Source organism: Microtus oregoni, unplaced genomic scaffold, assembly GCF_018167655.1.
Source record: "Microtus oregoni isolate MIOR12 unplaced genomic scaffold, Mior012 000023F_ref0000262, whole genome shotgun sequence".
Taxonomy (NCBI): domain Eukaryota; kingdom Metazoa; phylum Chordata; class Mammalia; order Rodentia; family Cricetidae; genus Microtus; species Microtus oregoni.
Window position 1 is genome coordinate 2,923,249 of NW_024543082.1, and position 18,931 is coordinate 2,942,179.

Sequence of the window (18,931 nt, forward strand, 5' to 3'; positions counted from 1 at the left end):
TACTCATTTCCCCTTCGGCCTCTAAAGTAACATGTACTTGTAAGAAAAAAAAAGTCAATAAAGTTCAGATTTATCCACCAGAGTGAGTTTCCTCACCTCCATCACTGTCTCAGCTCCTCTCTGTAGAGAGAAACACAATAGCTTGATGGTGTTTTCTGTGCACACGACACACCTATAGACAAATGGGTTGTAGCACACCACTCAAGCTGTCCTGCAGCTTGCTGTTTTTATTCCTTACGTAACAGGCAGAGCTCAGGGTCAATACACAGAAACCGCCTGACATAAAACCCTGGCTGTCCTTGTGTGGCTCTGCCCTAAAGTAACCAATCTTGTGCTAATGCATTTAGGTTTTCACGTTTTCAACTATGGCATGTAAACAATGTGACCCACCTACTAGCTTAGAAATGGAGATGTTTTATTCTAAGACTATGTCAGATACAGATTTTTGGCACAGAAAGGTTGTATGTGTGTGTGTTTAGGATTTTTTTAGGTTATAAATTAAGATGACATCTGGCAGAGCATACTTTTTTTTTAGCAAACAACTGAGTTTTTCTATTTAACCTTATATGAAAAAGAGACACGGGCACATGTGTTCTAAGGTCTAAAAGCCACTTAACAAGTTTTGAAGGAAGCTCTTCTCATTTATTTAGAAAAGGGTTAACCACAGGAAGTCGTGGTTATAAAGAGGGGGGAATATCCTTTTTTTATGCGGTAAATCCAGGCTTTACATGAATGTGAATGTAGATCCCCCAAAGTTCAGGCTGGTCCTCAGTGGTAGGCTCCCCCAAAGTTGGCAGCGAATAGGAACCTAGGTGAAGTTAAAAGGTGTCATGGGTCACCCAAAAACGCGAGAAACAAAGAAGGCTTTGCTGGTCATGCAGGTGACTAGATCTCAGCAATGTCATCCTATCTGTATGTAAATCCTCTTCTCACAGATGGCTTATCTGTGATTCTTGCTGGGGGAGTTGGGAGGTGCTCTTGCTTTTGCAGAGATGGGTTGTTAAAAACTCCTCTGCAAGCTGGAGCTAAAGCTCAGGGGTAGAACCGAGCCCAGCCCTGACAAAGCATTGGCTGGGTTCCTCTCCCAGCATCGTAAAGCCAAAACTGAAAACAAACTCTACACACAAGCGAAAACCTCTTTTCTTGCCGTGAACTGCCTATGCTCACAATGTGGAACGGACGTCGGGGGACTTGGTGCTCAAGTGTGATGCGCCAGGAACAAAATGATAAATATCGTACTATTCTATTTAGAGGCTAGCTGTATCCAGAGTAGACGAAAAGACAGAAAGTGGGTGGGGGCGGGGGAGCGTGCATTTTCTGTACGGAGTGATGAAAAAAGTTTTAGATGTGGTGATTATGGACGGTTGAGCAACACCGTGAGCGAGGTTTAACCACCCTGACCTGTACAGTCAAAATGGATCAGACAGCAAACTTTACGTAAGACACCTTCGCAGGAGCAGCAAAGAGAGAATGGGGCGCCGCCAGTGTTCCGGGGCTTTGCCTTCTCTTTTGTTTTAAAAGAACAGTCTCTATTTTTAGGTATTTCACACAAAGGCTTGTGGGCGTGGGAAGTACTCCCAGCTGCCCTCCTGTTTCTCAGAAGCTCACAGGGAAGCCTAGCAAGTTATTTAAGGTTTAGGAACTATGCCAGATTGAAAGTGGAGATAATTTCATCTCTCTGTATGTTAATTCCCCTCTCCCCCTGCAACCTCAGACCTTGGAAACCTTAGTTCACTCCTAGGGACTGCGGTACAGTGGTCTTGCTGAAGTGGTGAGGGTCATCCCCCTGCCTCTCAGCATGCCTGTGGCGCTTTCTTGTCCCTAGAAGCGCCATTCCCTGCCTGTTCGGTGTCACCTGGCTGAACCGCCGCCCTTCAGGACAGGTGGTGCCCGGGTCTGGGTCTCAGGTCCAGATGCTCTGCGGAGGCCCTGGGGCAGGGGCGCGTAAACCGCCGGGCGAGTGGCCCGGAGCTCGGCCACGTGGCGGGGCGGGGTGTGGTGGGGCGGGGTGTGGCGGGCGTGGCCTCGGGAGCCGGGACAGGAACAGGTGAGGGCTCAGGTGACGCTCTGCGGAGGGGGAAGTGCAGCCGGGGTCTCGAGGACCTGACCCTGACACCCAGAGCCTCACCCCCCCCCCCGCCCCCAGCTCTTATTGGGGTGACAGGTCCTACACCCAGCCCTTGACAGGAATCTTCCCCAGCTCCTCCCCCCCCCCCCCATTCGCTGGAATCTCTGGAATCTTCTCCCCGCAGGATGGGGAACAAGGTTGCCTCAGCCCTTCTCTTTCCCTCCTTTTCTTCCAAATATAGTGGACAAGGTCCCTCAGGAAAGCCAGGGTCTCTGGTGGCCAGAACTGCGCTGTTGGTTCTGGCTGAGGCTCCTGAGGACTCTCCCCAGTCTTCCCGCTCCCGTTCTGCCTAGCCTCCCTTCCACCTGCACTTGCCACCAGGCACGGGGTTCAACGAGACCGGAGGTTCAACGAGACCACAATACACATTGCGCTGGACAAAGCGTTGCTGGGGCATTGGGAAAGGAGTGTGGGGCTGTGTCTTTAAGGGCTGGATAGCTGAGCAGTCAGGCCCGCCCCTGCCCCTCACAATTCAGGAGTTGGGAAGCTAGGAGTTCCTGTGACTTCAAGACAACAGGAAATAAGCAGGTGGGCTCTGGACTGTGATTGGGGTACCAAAGCGGTCACTGAGGTCCCTAGATGGGACCCGAACAAGGTTTCAGCTTAACCCAGAGCCTTCCTTAGTGCAGAGGAAGGCTGGATGGAGGAGAAGCTGCAAGAGAGGGAGGAGTCGGCCTGACCAAGGGTGATGTTTGCTTTCCAGAGTGGTCCCCCCACCTAGAGTATCAGGACCTCACTTCCTGGAGAATGGCCCAGAGGTCTCCACAGGAACTCTTCCATGAGGCAGCCCAGCAGGTAAGCCTGGTATAAGGGTGGTGATGGAGCAGCCAGAGGCGTGGGAGTCAGATGCCATCAGACAAGGGCCGGAGGGGCACCGTGGCGGTGCAGTATTTTCAAAGCAGTTATCTTAGAAGTTTACTTAGGCATTAAAAAAACACTATGGACAACCTTTAACCGTGTGCAGAAAGTCTCTTTCGGCATCATTTGTAACGTCCTCCACCCTCCACTGTGTCATGGGAAGTCTTCCACGAATGGGGCAGACTCAGATGATGTGAACTAACTCCTTGTAATATCTAATCAGACCAATGTGAGGAGGTAAATTTATTTCTGGAAAAGTTCATCTACTGAAGTCAGAGGCGTTCTGGGCTCCCTGATGTCTGCTGGCGTTTCGTTCATTTTTTTTCTTAAGCCCTTCCTGGTGGTTATTAGTTATAGGAAGCATTCAGTGTGTAGTCGATATGGAATTGGAGGAAACGAAAGCCCATCCCTAGGTGCTGATAAGATCTCCGCAGACCACGTTTACCCACCTTGGCGCTTCATTGCCCCTTGGATTAATGCTTTGTAGAGAGGCGGAAGTTTCCCTGTATCAGAACAGAGGGAATAAGCCCTTCAGAAGGAGAGAATCAACTTAGAGCCTCTTCATATAGTAAGAGCAGGGTCTAGAGCTGGAAGTCAGAAGGTGGAAGGGGGGGTCCAAACTGTTAACCCCCTCTTCATATGTGTGGGCACAGGCGAAGGAATGCTGCCTGGTGACTGGCAGGCAGGAAATGCTCAGGAAAATACACTGCTCCCTGCCCTCATCAGATGCGGGATTTATTGCTCTGGCCTTGGCACTTACTATAAATCCTCACACAGCCCTAGAAGCGGCCAAGCTGCTTCGAAATGAATGACTAGGAACTCAGAATACTCCATCACAGGCTGGGATGGAGCTCAGTGGTACTACAGGTGCTCAGAACAAGGCCCCGGGTTTCATCCATTACACTGCCAAAGCACTGAACTAAATACAAAAAGATAATTACTCTTGGCTAGAGCTATCGATTCCTGGGCAAAAGGGCTTAGGGCCATGTTCTTGTTGTGCTTGGGGGACCCCAAGAGAGCCTCTTTTTATTTTTAAATTACAGTCTATTTATTTGTGTGTGCACATGCCACCCTTGAGTGGCTCTTCCGCCACGTGGGTCCAGGGTCGGCAGCTGCTCTTCTACCCACTGAGTCATGCTGCTCATCCTCAGAGAGCTTCATTTGTCCAGATCACATATGTGTTTGCTTTGACAGTCTCTCACATAGTTCCCCTGTGTTTGTGCCAGGCGTGGCGCCTCAGTCCTGGAAGCCAAGCACTTTGGGGACAAAGGCAGGGAGACTTTCGAGCTCAAGTCCAGCCTGGGCTACATAGCAATATCATATTTTAAAAGGGTGTGTATATGTGATTATATACTCTCAACATTTGTTTATGGTCGGTTCTTTTGTTGTTGTTGTTGTTAAACAACATTTTTTTAAAAAAAATGTTTATTTATTATGTAAACAAGGTTCTGCCTGAATATACACCTACATGCTAGAAGAGGGCACCAGATCTCATTATAGATGGCTGTGAGCCACCATGTGGGTGCTGGGAATTGAACTCAGGACCTCTTAACTTCTGAGCCATCCCTCCAGCCCCTATGATCTATTTTTTTTTAAATATTTATTTATTATGTATACAGTATACAATATTCTGTCTGTGTGTATGTCTGCAGACCAGAAGAGGGCAGCAGACCTCATTACAGATGGTTGTGAGCCACCATGTGGTTGCCGGGAATTGAACTCATGACCTTTGGAAGAGCAGGCAATGCTCTTAACCACTGAGCCATCTCTCCAGCCCCCCCTATGATCTATTTTTAATAAGCACTGTGTTGATCATGAAAAACAACCCCAGGTGGAAAACAGGAGGCCTCAAGAGTGTGAAAGGAGAAACGAAGAGGGCATCCCGGGTCTGCACGAGCGGAGGTGATCAGGCTGAACCTGGTCCTCTCTTCCCCGTTTTTCTTTTCTTTCTTTCTTTTTCTTTTCTTTTTTTTTTTTGTTTTTTTTTTTTTTTGTTTTTCGAGACAGGATTTCTGATTTCTCTGTGGCTTTGGAGCCTGTCCTGGAACTAGCTCTTGTAGACCAGGCAGATTTCAAACTTATAGAGATCCCCTGCCTTTGCCTCCCAAGTGCTGGGATTAAAGGTGTGCACCACCACTACCCAGCAAGTTGATCACTTGTAAAAGGAGCTGTGGGCCACTTCCCCACGTCTGGCTAGCTTTACCCCAAATAATTACATGGAAACTGTATTCATTTAAACACTGCTTGGCCCATTAGTTTCAGCCTCTTATTGGCTAATTCTCACATCTTGCTTTAACCCATATTTAGTAATCTGTGTAGCACCACGAGGTAGTGGCTTACTGGGAAAGATCCTAACCTGCATCTGTCTTGGGTTGGAGAATCATGGCGACTGCCTGAATCTGCTTCTTTCTCCCAGCATTCTGTTCTGTTTACTCTGCCTATCTAAGCTGCTGTCCTATCAAAGGGCTGAAGCAGTTTCTTTATTAACCAATGAGAGTAACACATAGACAGATGACCCTCCTACATCAATTACTTTTTAAAAAGTTTATTTTATTCTTTTTAATTATGTGTACATGGCTACACAGTTAGGAGCACTGACTGCTCTCCCAGGGGTCCTGAGTTCAGTTCCCAGCACCCGCATGGCAACTGTCTGTAACTCCAAGAACTGACACCCTCCTGCAGACATGCATGCAGGCAAAATACCAATGCACATAAAATAAAAATAAAAATTTTAAAATTATGTGTATATGCTTGTGTCTGTGTGTGTGTGCATATGAGTGCTGGGCCAGCAGAGGCTGGTAGAGGGTGTTGGGTCCCTAGGAGCTGGAGTTAAGATCCTATGAGCTGTCAATGGGTACAGGGAGCCAAACACTTCCATCCTAACAGCCTTCCATCCCCCTTTCTCCCTCTCTCCTGCACTGTCTCATCTAGGGAACCATCTTTTTTTCTTGACTGGGCTGTTCATATCCTCCCTAACATCTCTCTCCTTTGTTCTGAAGTGGTTCTTCCTACAACACTGACCTGTGCATTCGATCCTCTGCTGAAAATCTTCCAGTTGCTTCTCTTCCCTCAGTTTCCACTTCAAACTTTTTGTTGAGACCCTCAGACCGACTGAGATCTGACTAACCTAACCTGCCCATTGTACCTGGACCATTGTACTTGCAATGTAGCATAGCAACGAGCCATTTCTATCCTCTCTCCTCGGGGGAGTTTGGGAGCATCCTCAATACTCACCATTGTGCTTGGAGTATAGCTGATGCTCACGCATGCTGGTTGCATGTCTGGGATTGGATGTGCTGCCATTCGCCTTGGGTCTTGGTATTGGTGGACATACAGCACGTGTTAAATTTGGGAAACACATCCTAGATGAGAGAGGAAGATTCTGATAGCCACCAGTGAGTGAGATTTTCATCTTCTGATCGCTTAATGTGCTTTGTCTTTACATTCTGGGATGGACCCAGCTGCTTTGGTCTGATGGACAAGGGCTGGAGCATTTCAAGGGCAGGCATGTTATCTTTTCTGGTGTGTGCCTTCAGCTCCAAAGTTATAAATAAATCACTGGGACAGTAAATCAAGGCCCTCTGTGGGAGCCAGAAGGTAGCAGACAGTAACTCAAGGACTTCTATGAGAGACAAGAGTAGCAAAGTAGCTAATGTCTTTGAATCGGAACTCTAGGAGTGGTTGGCCCTCAGTAAATGTCCTGTGAACCTTTTTGTAACCTTTACTCCAGGCATGGTGGTTGGGAATTCTGGGAAGAGCTTTGGTAGCCAGAGCCCAGTAGAAAGACAGGCTGGTAGGTGTTGTGTAAAACCCTTCAGTCTCGAGCTCCTTTCTCTTGATAGGAAGCTGCTCGTGGCTGTGAGTTAGATGGAAAAGTGAAGAACTGGATTCTTGGTTTGGCTTTAAGCATTTTAAGATCAGATAGGCATAGGAATGTGTGTGTGTGTGTGTGTGTGTGTGTGTGTGTGTGATGAACACACTGAGAATGGGTTGTAGATCTAATGGTTAGCAAGTCTGGTGATCAAGGTCAACCATGCAGCCTGGACTCAAGTGCTGATTCTACTCTCTGAGTTCAGGCAGCCTGTGTCCTAACCTGTGAAAAGACTATACTGGCTGGGCCTCCTCCAGAGGCTGAAGAAAAATAAAGGTGAAAATGCCTGTAAATTATCATATGGGATGTGGTTCACAGTAAGTATTCAGGAAACACTGGCTGGTGATACAGCTGAGTAGGGAGGTGACATTTAGTCCACGGGGTAACCTTATGAAGGATCAGGAAGACCAGCTGGCAAATGAACGCATGATTTGGCATGGCAAAGTCGGGCAGAAAAAGGACAAAGGCAGGAATGTCAGATCCAGACTGACAGCAGAGAGGACTGCTTCTCAGTGTCTGAGCTTGCCTGGATCCCAACCTGTGGCCCATCCTCCTCCTGCCTCTTGTCTCTTGTGTTGCTTGCACAGCAATGCTTGATTTCCACCTCTTCCCCTTCTGTCTTCTCCATTCCACCTAAATTAGCTTGACCAGTAATGGGAAGAAAGTCTGGTCAAGTTTGAGCACAGTGTGAGCCGGAAGGTAGCGCTAGTGAGATGTTTTGGTCAGGGTTTCTATTGCTGTGATGAAACACCATGACCAAAAGCAATGTGGGGAGGAAAGGGCTTGCTCTGCTTGCAGTTATATTTCACAAGTGTTATGGAAAAATTAAAAATGCTGCAGGATCCCTGGCGGCAGCAGGCAGCAGAAATGCTGCAGGTCCCCAAATGGTGGTAGCGCCATGTGGCAGCAGACAGCGGGCCCTGAGAGCAGCCAGTCCCAGGCAGAGACTGCTGCCCGTCCCTGAGTGGTGGTTGGTCCCAGGCAGGGAGACACTGGCGTGTGGGCAAAAGACAGAGACATGTATAGAGACGCCATGCAGAGTGAGGTTGAATATTTATTCAGGGGGTTATGGAGGGAGAAAGGGAGAAGAGCTGAGAGAGAGAGACAGAGAGAGAGAGAGAAAGAGAGAGAGAGAGAGAGGAGAGAGAAGAGAGAGACAGAAGCAGGGGAATAGGAGAAGTGGGGAGAGAGGCAGAAGCAAAGCTGCCTCTCCCAGAGGAAGACAAAAAAGAGAGTTGCCAGACCTCGTGCTCCTGAAATAGGGAAGTAGTTGGTGCCCACCTAAAACAAAAGTCTAAGGATCCAAGTAAGTTCCAGTTCCCCTTATGAAAAGAACTTGGGATTCCACCCAGGGAGTGGTTTGCCTGCAGAGTGTTTGGTCTAGGGCGTGAGCGTGGTGGTGATTTTCAATTAATATGTTAATGCAGTTTTTTACTCCTACCTTTTGGGGTCAGGGGTATTTTAACAATTTGGAAATTAAACATGGGCAAATTTCTAGTACTCACTGAAAAATTCCCTCCCGATACTATCCTATATGTTTCTGCGTTTTATTATTTTCATTCACGTCTTCGTATTATTCACTATATTTCTGATTCCCCACGCTTCCACTCTGGAGAAGTATTTTTGTCGAGGCTGGCCCCCGACACTCTAGTTCTCTGGGAACTGACCCTGGGATGATTTAGGTCCAAAGTAACATTGGCTTGGTGTTCAAGAATTGGCGACTGCAGCTGTAGACTCAGATATAGGCTGGTTTGCATATAAGAGGCACAGAACTGGCTAAGTATTCTGTGATAGCCAGCAGGATTTGATTTTGCCTACTTGTGAATGGATGAATGACTTGGGTTACTTCAAACATTTGCATTGCCTTTTGGTACATTTCATCCATGGCCAGAAGCAGGGGAAATGCTATCTTTGTCACTATTTTTGGGGTTTTCAAGAAGTCTGGACATTAGCAACACTGGAGCACTATTCTTGTAACTTAAATGAGGTGCTACCAGGTGGTGCTTAGGTGCTGGTCTAAGTGCTTTCTGCGGGGGCGGCTGAGTTTTAGCTTCATTTCGTATTTTTTTCAGACCCAAATATATCTCTTCGTGAATGAAAAAATGAAAGAAAAAGAGGAGGGCCTAACTGCTCCCAAAGTATGGAGAATTTCGTTGTAGACATAGGGGGAAGGCAGGCAGTAGGAAGAGTCCAGGCTGAATATGGCTGGCAGACTAAATCGAACATTGAGAGGAAAGAGGGGAAGGACGAGCAAGAGAGAAGCCCCCAACCAGGAGGCCAAGGGAAGCAGAAGCTCAGCCCCGGGGAGGGAGAGGTTTAGAGTAGGGGGCGGGGTAAGAAGAGCTGGGAGGAGCCACAAGCACTGAGCAATGCTGGGAGAGCTGGGAGGAGCCACAGGTGCTTAGGGATGCTGGGAGAGTTGGGAAGAGCCATGGGTGCTGAGAGATGCTGGGAGAGCTGGGAGGAGCCATAGGTACTTAGGGATGCTGGGAGTGCTGACTAGCATCCACTTTGATACGTACTTAAGTTAGACTTTTGTCCTGGGTTTTTGAGACCTAACATTTCAGGAGAATAGTTTAAATACTATAGCTCTATATCCATAGAGGAGTGTAAATTATGCTAAACAAATTCACATATTTCAGTATAATTCAACTAAATATCTCCTTTTGCTCAGTAATAATTGTCAAGTATAATTAAATCTATTATGAATCAATTTCAATTTTTTTCTTCTGGAGTTTTAATGCCCTATTCAGAAGGTGCCGTGTGGTGGGATAGGATAGTTTGACAGGAATAGTCTTTGGAGGCAGCACCCAGGCTGCAGTGCATACCACACACACACACACACACACACACACACACACACATGTTTGTTGTGATTTTATGTTACCACTTCTCAGGGCGAAGGGCCTGTGCTAGTCAGTGGCATGTCACTACAAGGAAATTCGTGAGCCGGAGAACTTACAGAGTGAAAGGGTTTATTTAGCTCCTTATTTCAGGGTGGTGGTGGTTAAAAGCTTGCATCAGCCCCGCTCTGCTGAGGATGTGGATGTTGATGTGGGGAGCACGTGACATAGAGAGTGGTCCATCTTGAGCTAGAAGGGTGGGGATGGGAGGGGAAAGAGCATGGGCTTGCACAACGCCACCAGTCTGTGTGGATAGGCGGTCTTCTCCAGAGGCTTGCTGGACTGGATACATTGCAGGTGAGGTCTTACCAGACTGGGTTAGGCAGTACAGGCATGAGAGTTTGTGGACCTGTTTGTTAGCTGTTACATGCCTCAGCAGTTCCCATCTGGTGCCGAAGGAAAGAGTTCCTGTTGTTCTGATGGCAGCAGCAACAGGAGAGGCGCACAGGAGAGAAGCAGAGGCGGGGAAGCAAACACAGCTGCGTCTTCCCCAGGCCTCTTCATCCAGGCCGCCATCGGAACCTGCTGCCTATTCTAGGGGCAGATCTTCGCTCTCAGTTAACCCATCCTGGAAATACCCTTCCATAGGACTGATCCTAGGTCCAATCAAGTCATCAGTCAAGATTAACCACCACCGAGGGCATGCACCTCCCTAAGAAGCCCAAGACCTCTCCGTAAGACTTATAAATTCTTACCTAAGGGTCCATGTCATTCCACTACCTGGAAACCAAAAGTTTGCCTGCGGAACATGGGGTCGCTGGACATCCCAACCATAGCAGCTCTTATGTACATTTCTTTATTTGGTGAGTGCTTTTTTTCCCCCACATGCAAAAACCAAAAATAAACAAAAAAAGGATGAGGGTAGAGGGATTAAAAAACACTCATTTATATGAAAATTTGGGATGCTCTCCTGTAATCTCCCAGGCGCAGGAACCACGCCTGTTGTCGCCATGGTCACTGGTTGTACAGGTGCTGGCGCTTACTGATCAGCCAGGAGCCGTGGAGGTCTAGCACCCTTCTGTAAGCCGGAAATAATTGCGTCCTTGCTGGAACACGAATTCCCATATTTACAGATTTTAACTATAGAAAACAATGTCATGGCTCATTTTTGCTTGTCTGTTGGTTAGCGAATAATGGAAAACAATAGCAAATTACAGTTCATTTTAAAGGCGTAGAAGCCATGGGAGCAGGCATTCATTTTACAAAGGACTTCATGCAGCCTGTTTCAAATGTGATTCGGAACGAAGAGGTTGTTCTCATGACCCAGCCACTGAATACTATAAACAGATCACTGATGTCAGCTCAGCAAAATCAAACCGATAAACCCTGATCTGTTTAAAATAAGTCTAATACGTAGTTGCTTCTTTTTTTAAAAAAAAATAAAAACCAAGTGTTTTTATCATTGTTGCACTTCGTGTGTGCAGGAAGAAACCCTTAAGCTTACACACAAGGGCATGCGTGGAAATCCCTTCTTCCCTGCTGCTCCCCAGAGCCGCCACCGCAAATGCTTTCTGGTCTCTATTTCCTCCACTGGTGATATTATCGCCTTAAATAAAATACCGATAACTCAGTTTCTGGGTTATTAATTTACTATCATTTTACTTATTGCTTCCTGATACCCAAAATAAGACCTTGGCACACCTGCCTGTCATCTCCCCCACTCTCCGTCGGCGTTGGCGTTGTTGAGGTTTACATTTCTGTGTTCTCGGCAACCGTAATATACACTTTCTTCTTTAATATCGTTGATTCTAAAAGTTTTAAGTCAGCAGATGTTTGTGTGGCGCAGCTGTGTGCATGTGCTCAACTAACAACCAAGTGGTCCCATATACCCAGGCCTTTGCTGTCTGAAGTCTTCATTTCTTTCCTTTTCCCCCCCACTTGCTCATATGCTGCTACCTTGATTTCTTATACCCTTGTTCACTTCTTTCTGGGGCTTTCTTTTATCTTTTGAATGACCCAGTTTTTCCACACATGGATCAGAGATAACAAATTAGTCTTTCCTTTCTGACATAGAAGCTGTAGGGTTTTTTTTTTCCTTTCTTGTATTTCCAAAAGGACATTTTGTGCAGATTGGATGCAGAGTCCATGTGAAAAGCCAGGTCTGCTCTCGGGCTGGATATTAAGATCGTAAAGTGTTTATCGGTGTCTTTCTTTTCACAGTAGAAAGGGATTTTGTGTTGTGAAATAGTTCTTTCACTAAAACTATTTCTCAATAGGAAACAAATCTATTGTTACGTCAAGTAAACTCTTAAGTATCTCAAATTTTTAATATGATAAATACTGGTAGACACTCGCCCACATAAGCAAATCCTCTTGGCTGTTTGTGGTCATCAGTGTGTCTGTGTCTGTGTGTGTGTGCGTGGAGGCCAGAGGTCAATGTCAGGTGGCTTTAGTTTTTGCTTTCCATTTTGTGTGTGTGTGTGTGTGTGGTTTTTCAAGACAGGGTTTCTTTGTAGCTTTGGAGCCTGTCCTGGAACTAGCTCTTGTAGACCAGGCTGGCCTCGAACTCACAGAGATTCACCTGCCTCTGCCTCCCGAGTGCTGGGATTAAAGGTGTGCGCCACCATTGCCTGGCCCCATCTTTTTTTTTTAAGACAGTTTTTCACTGAACCTAGAACTCACCAATTCAGCTAGACTGGATGGGCAGCAAGCTCGGGATCTCCCCATCAGTACTGGAGTTATAGCTGCGTACCGCCACGCAGGGCTTTCAGGGGCTTGCCTGGGGTCTGAACTCAGGTCCTCTTTTTTGCATAGTGTCCTGGTTCGGTTTTCCGTTGCTACAAAAAGCGCCATGACCAAAACCAACTTGGGGAGAAAAGGGTTTATTTTATCTTACAGGTTACAGTTCATCATTAAGGGAAGCCAGGGCAGGAGTCCACGGCAGGGGCTTGAAGCCAGCCAAAGAATATTGCATACTGGCTTGCTCAGCTACCCTTATTCAGACCCACCTGCCCAGAGGTGGAATCCACTCCTTATATATTTTACATCAGTTACCAACTTTTAAAAATGCCTCAGAGACGTTCACGGGTTAGTCTGATTTCGGCAGCTCCGCAGCTGAGATGCCCTCAGATAGTGTGGGCTGTGTTAAACGTGGTGGCTGATAACCGTGACTGCAAGTGCTTTATGGTCCGGGCACCTCTCTCGCCCCTGCAGTCTTCAGTAGTTGTTTTTTCTATTTATTTATGGGGGGTGCACACAGGAGTCACAGTGTGCGGGCAGAGGTTAGGGGGCACTTTCGGGAGTCAGTTCTCTCCCCCCATCCATCAGACACAGGTCATCAGCCACGGCGACAGGTGGTGGACAAGACTGAGGAGGGCGCTTTCCATTTCTTGAGCTTATTTGTGGTCCCACATTTCGTTGTGGTAATAATGTGACATAAAATTTTCCTTGTAAGCATCATTAAAATATTTTATATCTAAATTTTAATTATGGTATAAATGTATGTGCAGGGGTTGTGTGTCCATGTGTGTGGAGGTGCCTGGAGTTATAGGAGCTGGAGTTATAAGTGGTTGCGAGCCTCCTGATGTGGGTGCTGACCAGTTTAGTAGTATTGTTTACCTGTAATACTGTGAAACCTTATTTTTAAGCTTTGTTTTGATAAGATTTAAAATTTCACATTTATAGAACAGTCTGCAGTGGTTCACGCTCACATACAACACCCCCACCAACCCCACAGACCTGGGCAGTTTTAACCCATACTTGCTACTGTTTTGCTTTATTACTAGGTTTCTCTTGTCCTTATGATCGCCCTCTCTCTTATCCACAAGAGAGTATGCAACACTTGTGCAGGTGTGTGTGTATGTGCATGTGTGCGTGTGTGTGTATGTGTGTGTATTCCTTGAGAATAGGAATTTTCTTTAGCTTGGGGCTGGAGAGACAATTTAACAGTCAAGAACACTTGCTGCTCTTTGATGGACCATGTTTGGTTCCTAGCACCCACATCAAGAAGCTCACAACTGCCTGGAATTCCAGATCCATGGAATCCAGCGCCCTCTTCTGGTCTCCTTGGGTACCTGCACACAACATGGTACACATACATGCAGGTGTTCACACAAACCCATAGAAATAAATCTTTGAAAAAATAATTTTCTTTTTTTTCTAATTTTTTTCAGTAAATAATAAATTTACTGAAGTCAGAAAATTTAATAGTGTATACTCTATTTTAGAATCCATAGTTCATATGCAAAAGTTACCCATACACCTCCTGGTCCAAGATTCAGTACAAGCTTTTTCTGTCTCTCCTGACCTTGACTTTTTTTTTTCTTTAGTTTTTCATGACAGGGTTTCTCTGTGTAACTCTGGCTGTCCTGGAACTTGCTCTATAGACCAGGCTGGCCTCTGACTCAGAGATCCACCTCCCAAGTGCTGGGATCAAAGGAGTGTGTAACCTATACCTGACTGATTTTTGTTTGTTTGTTTGTTTGGCTGTTTTTTTTGTTTGTTTGTTTTTTTGACCAGTTTTCACTCTGTAGTCCCCACTGGCCTGGAACTCACTGTGTAGCCCAAAGTAATGGCAATCCTCCTGGTTGGCCTCCCAAGTGCCACGATTACAGGTACAAGTCACCATGCCTAACTGAATAAGACAGTTTTTAAATACATGTCCAGTTGTGATGTGGGATGCCCCTCTGTATGTTGTGAATATGTCTTATTACCATTGGTTAATAAAGAGGCTGTTTTGGCCAATAGCCTGGCCAAGAACCAAGTGGGAAATCAAGCAGAGATAGGAGAAAGAAGACAGAGTCAGAGAGACGCCAGCAGCCACCGGAGGAGTGAGATGCCAGAGCATCACCAGTAAGCCACAGGACACATGGAGATACATAGATTAAGAGAAATGGGTCAATTTATATGTAGAGCTAGGCAGTAAGAATCCCGAGCCATTAGCCAAACAGTTTGTAACTAATAGTAAGCCTCAGAGTGGTTATTCAGGAACTGCTGGGCAGGAGAAAAACCTCGAGTTACACAGTTCCTGTTGGTCCCACATGGTGATGTTACCTGTTACATCAGGTGGAGTCTCATAATTAACAGACCAGTTGTTAGGGCTGCTCTGAGACCTACAGCTTTAGCCCTGTTGATAGGGGCAGTCTGTGGATCCTGTATCGGCTGTCACTGCTTCTCGGCTGCAGATGGTGGTTTTCTCATTCCATAATACCTTCCCCATACTTTAGTATGTTTTTTGATGTAAAACGGACTGTCTAAGGGCTGGAGAGATGGCTCAGAGGTTAAGAGCACTGGCTGCTCTTCCTGAGTTTAGTTCCCAGCACCCACATGGTGGCTCACAACCATCTGTCGTGAGATGGGATGCCCTCTTCTGGTGTGTAGGCACACATGTAGATAGAGCACTCACATGCATAAAATAAATAAATGAATCTTTAAAAAAGTTTAAAAGGGGGGGCTGTCTAAATCCAGTATAGCACTCTGAAGGCGGAGGCAGGAGGATCACAGGTTCAAGGCTAGCTTCAGTTATATAATAAGACTCTGACAAAAAGGGGGCAGGGGCTTTCTCTTGTTTATTTCAATTTATTTATTTGCTTATATCTTCATGGATTCAAGCTTTTTTCTTTTTTTAATTTGTAAATTTTTATGTTTTAAAGATTTATTTCTTTATTTGTACACAGTCTTCTGCCTACATGTATACCTGCAGGCCAGAAGAGGGCGCCAGATCTCATTACAGATGGTTGTGAGCCACCATGTGGGTACTGGGAACTGAACTCAGGACCTCTGGAAGAGCAGCCAGTGCTCTTAACCTCTGAGCCATCTCTCCAGTCCCCAAAATTTTTATTTTTTTTAAATATGTGTGTGTGTATGTCTTTTCAGCCTTCAGATTTCTTCTATCTCTTCATGTGTGTTCATGTTTAAGTGTGTGGATGTGGATATGTGTGTGTCATGATTCACATGTCATGGTCAGAGAATAACCTGCGTGTCTCCCCTTGCCTTCCACATTGTTTGTGACAGGGCCACTTTATTGCTTACACTATGGACACCTGGTTAGTAGTCCTTGGATTTTCCAGAATTCTCCTGACTCTGCCTCCCACCATAACAGCACTGGGATTACAGAATTGGCTGCCACCAGCTTTGCATCAGTTCTGTGGGATTTGAACTCAGATCCTCAGACATGCATGACAAGTATTTTACCTACTGAGCCATCTCCCTAGTCCTAGATACAAAATTTTCTTCTACTGCTGTTGTTTTTCATTTGTTTTTAATAATCAGCACGCCACATATAGCTAGTGGGAGTTCTTCAACCCTGGCTCCTGTGTTCTATTAACATTCCCTTGCCTGTCTGCCTGCCTGCCTGCCCTCCTTCCTCCCTCCCTCCTTCCTTCCTTCCTTTCTCCTTTTTAAAAAGCAACTCTTTACTTTGTTGTGGAATCTAATTACTCAAAGTGTGTTGCATTTGTTTATACTGTAGAATCTTACTTTAACTGTGTAAAGGGGTGCTGCATTTTTTAATGCTGTCAGGATGTTACATTTCTTTGTGCATTAGGCAAAGTTGTGTTGCCTTTGTTCCTGCCTGTCTAAGGCACCCAATGGGTCTGATAAAAAGCTGCACAACCAATAGCTAAGCAGGAGAGGGACAGGTGGGGTTGGTGGGCAAAGAGAATAAGTTTAGGAGAAATCTAGGAACAAGAGAGAGGAGAATAGAGAACGAGGAGGAAGCGGAGGACATACCAGGGGCAAGAAGCCAGGCAGCTGCGAACCAGCCAGACATGAGATACAGTGAAAGTCGGATATACAGAAGGAAAGAAAAGCTTTTGCCCTGAGGTAAATGATAGGTAAAGAGAAGCAGGCTAATTTGAGTTAAAAGAGCCAGAAATGAGCCTGAGCTAGGCCGAGCACTCATAGCTAGCCAGAAATGAGCCTGAGCTAGGCCGAGCACTCATAACTAGTAAGAAGTCTCTGCATCATGATTTGGGAGCGGTTGGTGACCCCAAAGAAAAGGCCTGCTACTTCTAGTACTCAACATGGTGCTCAAACCCATAATCCTGAGATTAATGGTCTCAAGCGCTACTGACTGAGCTAGCCAGGCATTCCTAAGTCTCTGTGTCCTGCTTTGGGAGCTGCTTGGTGGTCCAAAAAGAAAAAGCCTGGTGCATTACTTCCCGGCAGAAGCCACGTACATTCATCCTGTAATTATTTTCCCCAGTCTCGCTTCAGCGACTTCTTCAAAGAGCCCTGGTTTCTTTAGAACGGCATCTAAAAATGAAGACCTGCGTCCTACGCGTGCCCTTTGCGATGAGAATGTCTTTGCTTATAGGTCCTTTAGCAAGAGAGAAAGAAGATGGGTTTGTAAGCATATACATGTGTACTTATTTTTCTCCATATACATACTTAAATTCAAACTGTTAGCTCTAGTTCCATTTTCTCACACGATTCATTTTCCTCTTTTTTAGTTGGAACCCTAGATGGCTATTTATTTATCGTGTGTAAATATGTGTGAGTGTGCATGCGTGGGTGTGTGCAGTGTGCATGTGGAGGTGTGTGCAGTGTGCATGTTATGTGGAGGCGTGTGCAGTGTGCATGTGGAGGTGTGTGCAGTGTGCATGTTATGTGGAGGCGTGTGCAGTGTGCATTTGGAGGTGTGTGAAGTGTGTGTGTGGAGGTGTGTGCAGTGTGCGTGTGGAGGCGTGTGCAGTGTGCGTGTGGAGGTGTGTGCAGTGTGCGTGTGGAGGTGTGTGCAGTGTGCGTGTGGAGGCGTGTGCAGTGTGCATGTGGAGATGTGTGCAGTGTGCATGTGGAGGCGTGTGCAGTGTGCGTGTGGAGGTGTGTGCAGTGTGCGTGTGGAGGTGTGTGTAGTGTGTGTGGAGGTGTGTGCAGTGTGCGTGTGGAGGTGTGTGCAGTGTGCATGTTATGTGGAGGTGTGTTCAGTGTGCATGCGTGGGCGTGTGCAGTGTGCATGTGGAGGCGTGTGCAGTGTGCGTGTGGAGGTGTGTGCAGTGCGCATGTTATGTGGAGGCGTGTGCAGTGTGCATTTGGAGGTGTGTTCAGTGTGCATGTGTGGGCGTGTGCAGTGTGCATGTGGAGGCGTGTGCAGTGGGCATTTGGATGTGTGTGCAGTGTGCATGCGTGGGTGTGTGCATGCGTGGGCATGTGCAGTGTGCATGTGGAGGCATGTGCATTGTGCGTGTGGAGGTGTGTGCAGTGTGTGTGTGGAGGTGTGTGCAGTGTGCATGCGTGGGTGTGTGCAGTGTGCATGTGGAGGTCAGAGGACAACCCATGGGAATCAGGCTTCTTTTTCTACCTGTGGCTTCCAGGGATCAAATTCAGGTCACAGGCTTGGGCACCGCGTGTCCTTATCTGGTGAACCATCAACCCCGAGATGCTTAATTTTGTCTATCAATTTGATTGCATTGGGAAACATCTTGATTAGCAAAGCCTGTATCTGGGTATGACTGTGAAGGCATTTCCTGAGACAGATCATGAGATTTTTTCAAGTAATCAATTGATTAATTTTCTAATAAACCCATAATATGGCCATATTGAGAGGCTGTGAAAGGTGGGGAGGGGGTGAGGCCTGTGAGAAAGTAGCTCAGTGGGGGCGTGTCCTTGGACTGTATCCCCTGCTCTGGCCTCTTCTTGTGTCTTTTTTTTCACTGATCAGCCATGATGTGGGCAGCTCCCTTCCATGACACACAGTGGCTACTATGAGACTCTGTTCAAGCACATGGGCACAACACACATGGGCTGGACCCTCTGAAACCAGGAGCTGACATAAATCCCTCCCTGCTTAAGTTTTTTTGCTCAGGCAATTTTGTCCTGCACCAGAAAAATCTGACTTGGACTGCTCTCTTGGCTTCCTGGTCCTCTCCTGTTGGGTGCATTACACATCCATCACTGGGGAGGTTGAAGAGATCCTTATCTGTATTTAGGCCTCCTGTGTTGTGTGTCTTTCACGACTGTCGTCTCAGAGAGTTAAACTTTGCACAGTTCCCATGATGCAACTGTGTTGCGATCTGTACTTGATGTAGGTACCCTCAGTGGGCTCCGGCCCCTAAATTCTTGGTCACATCACCTTGGTGGCCATCTCTCTGTGGCTGTGATCTAGCCCGGGATGGCATTAAGGAAGTAAGTATTCCAACCAGTCCATTGCATCATGGGTCAGGAGCAGCTTGGGCACAGTCTCAGATGGCCAATTGAATTGTTAGCCCCCAGAAAACAACCGTCTGGTTCCTG

General features: G+C 46.6%; 1 protein-coding gene across 2 annotated transcripts in view; it reads left to right on the forward strand.

Annotated features, from left to right (window-relative positions):
• The first annotated feature begins 2,475 nt into the window (after window positions 1-2,475).
• Slc12a8 (solute carrier family 12 member 8) overlaps window positions 2,476-18,931 on the forward strand; it is a 156,361-nt gene continuing 139,905 nt past the window's right edge. For both annotated transcript variants that reach the window (XM_041673157.1, XM_041673158.1), the window contains exon 1: window positions 2,476-2,923. In XM_041673157.1, the coding sequence (XP_041529091.1) occupies window positions 2,876-2,923 (48 nt within the window). In that variant the 5' untranslated portion in view covers window positions 2,476-2,875. The remainder of the gene's footprint in view (window positions 2,924-18,931) is intronic.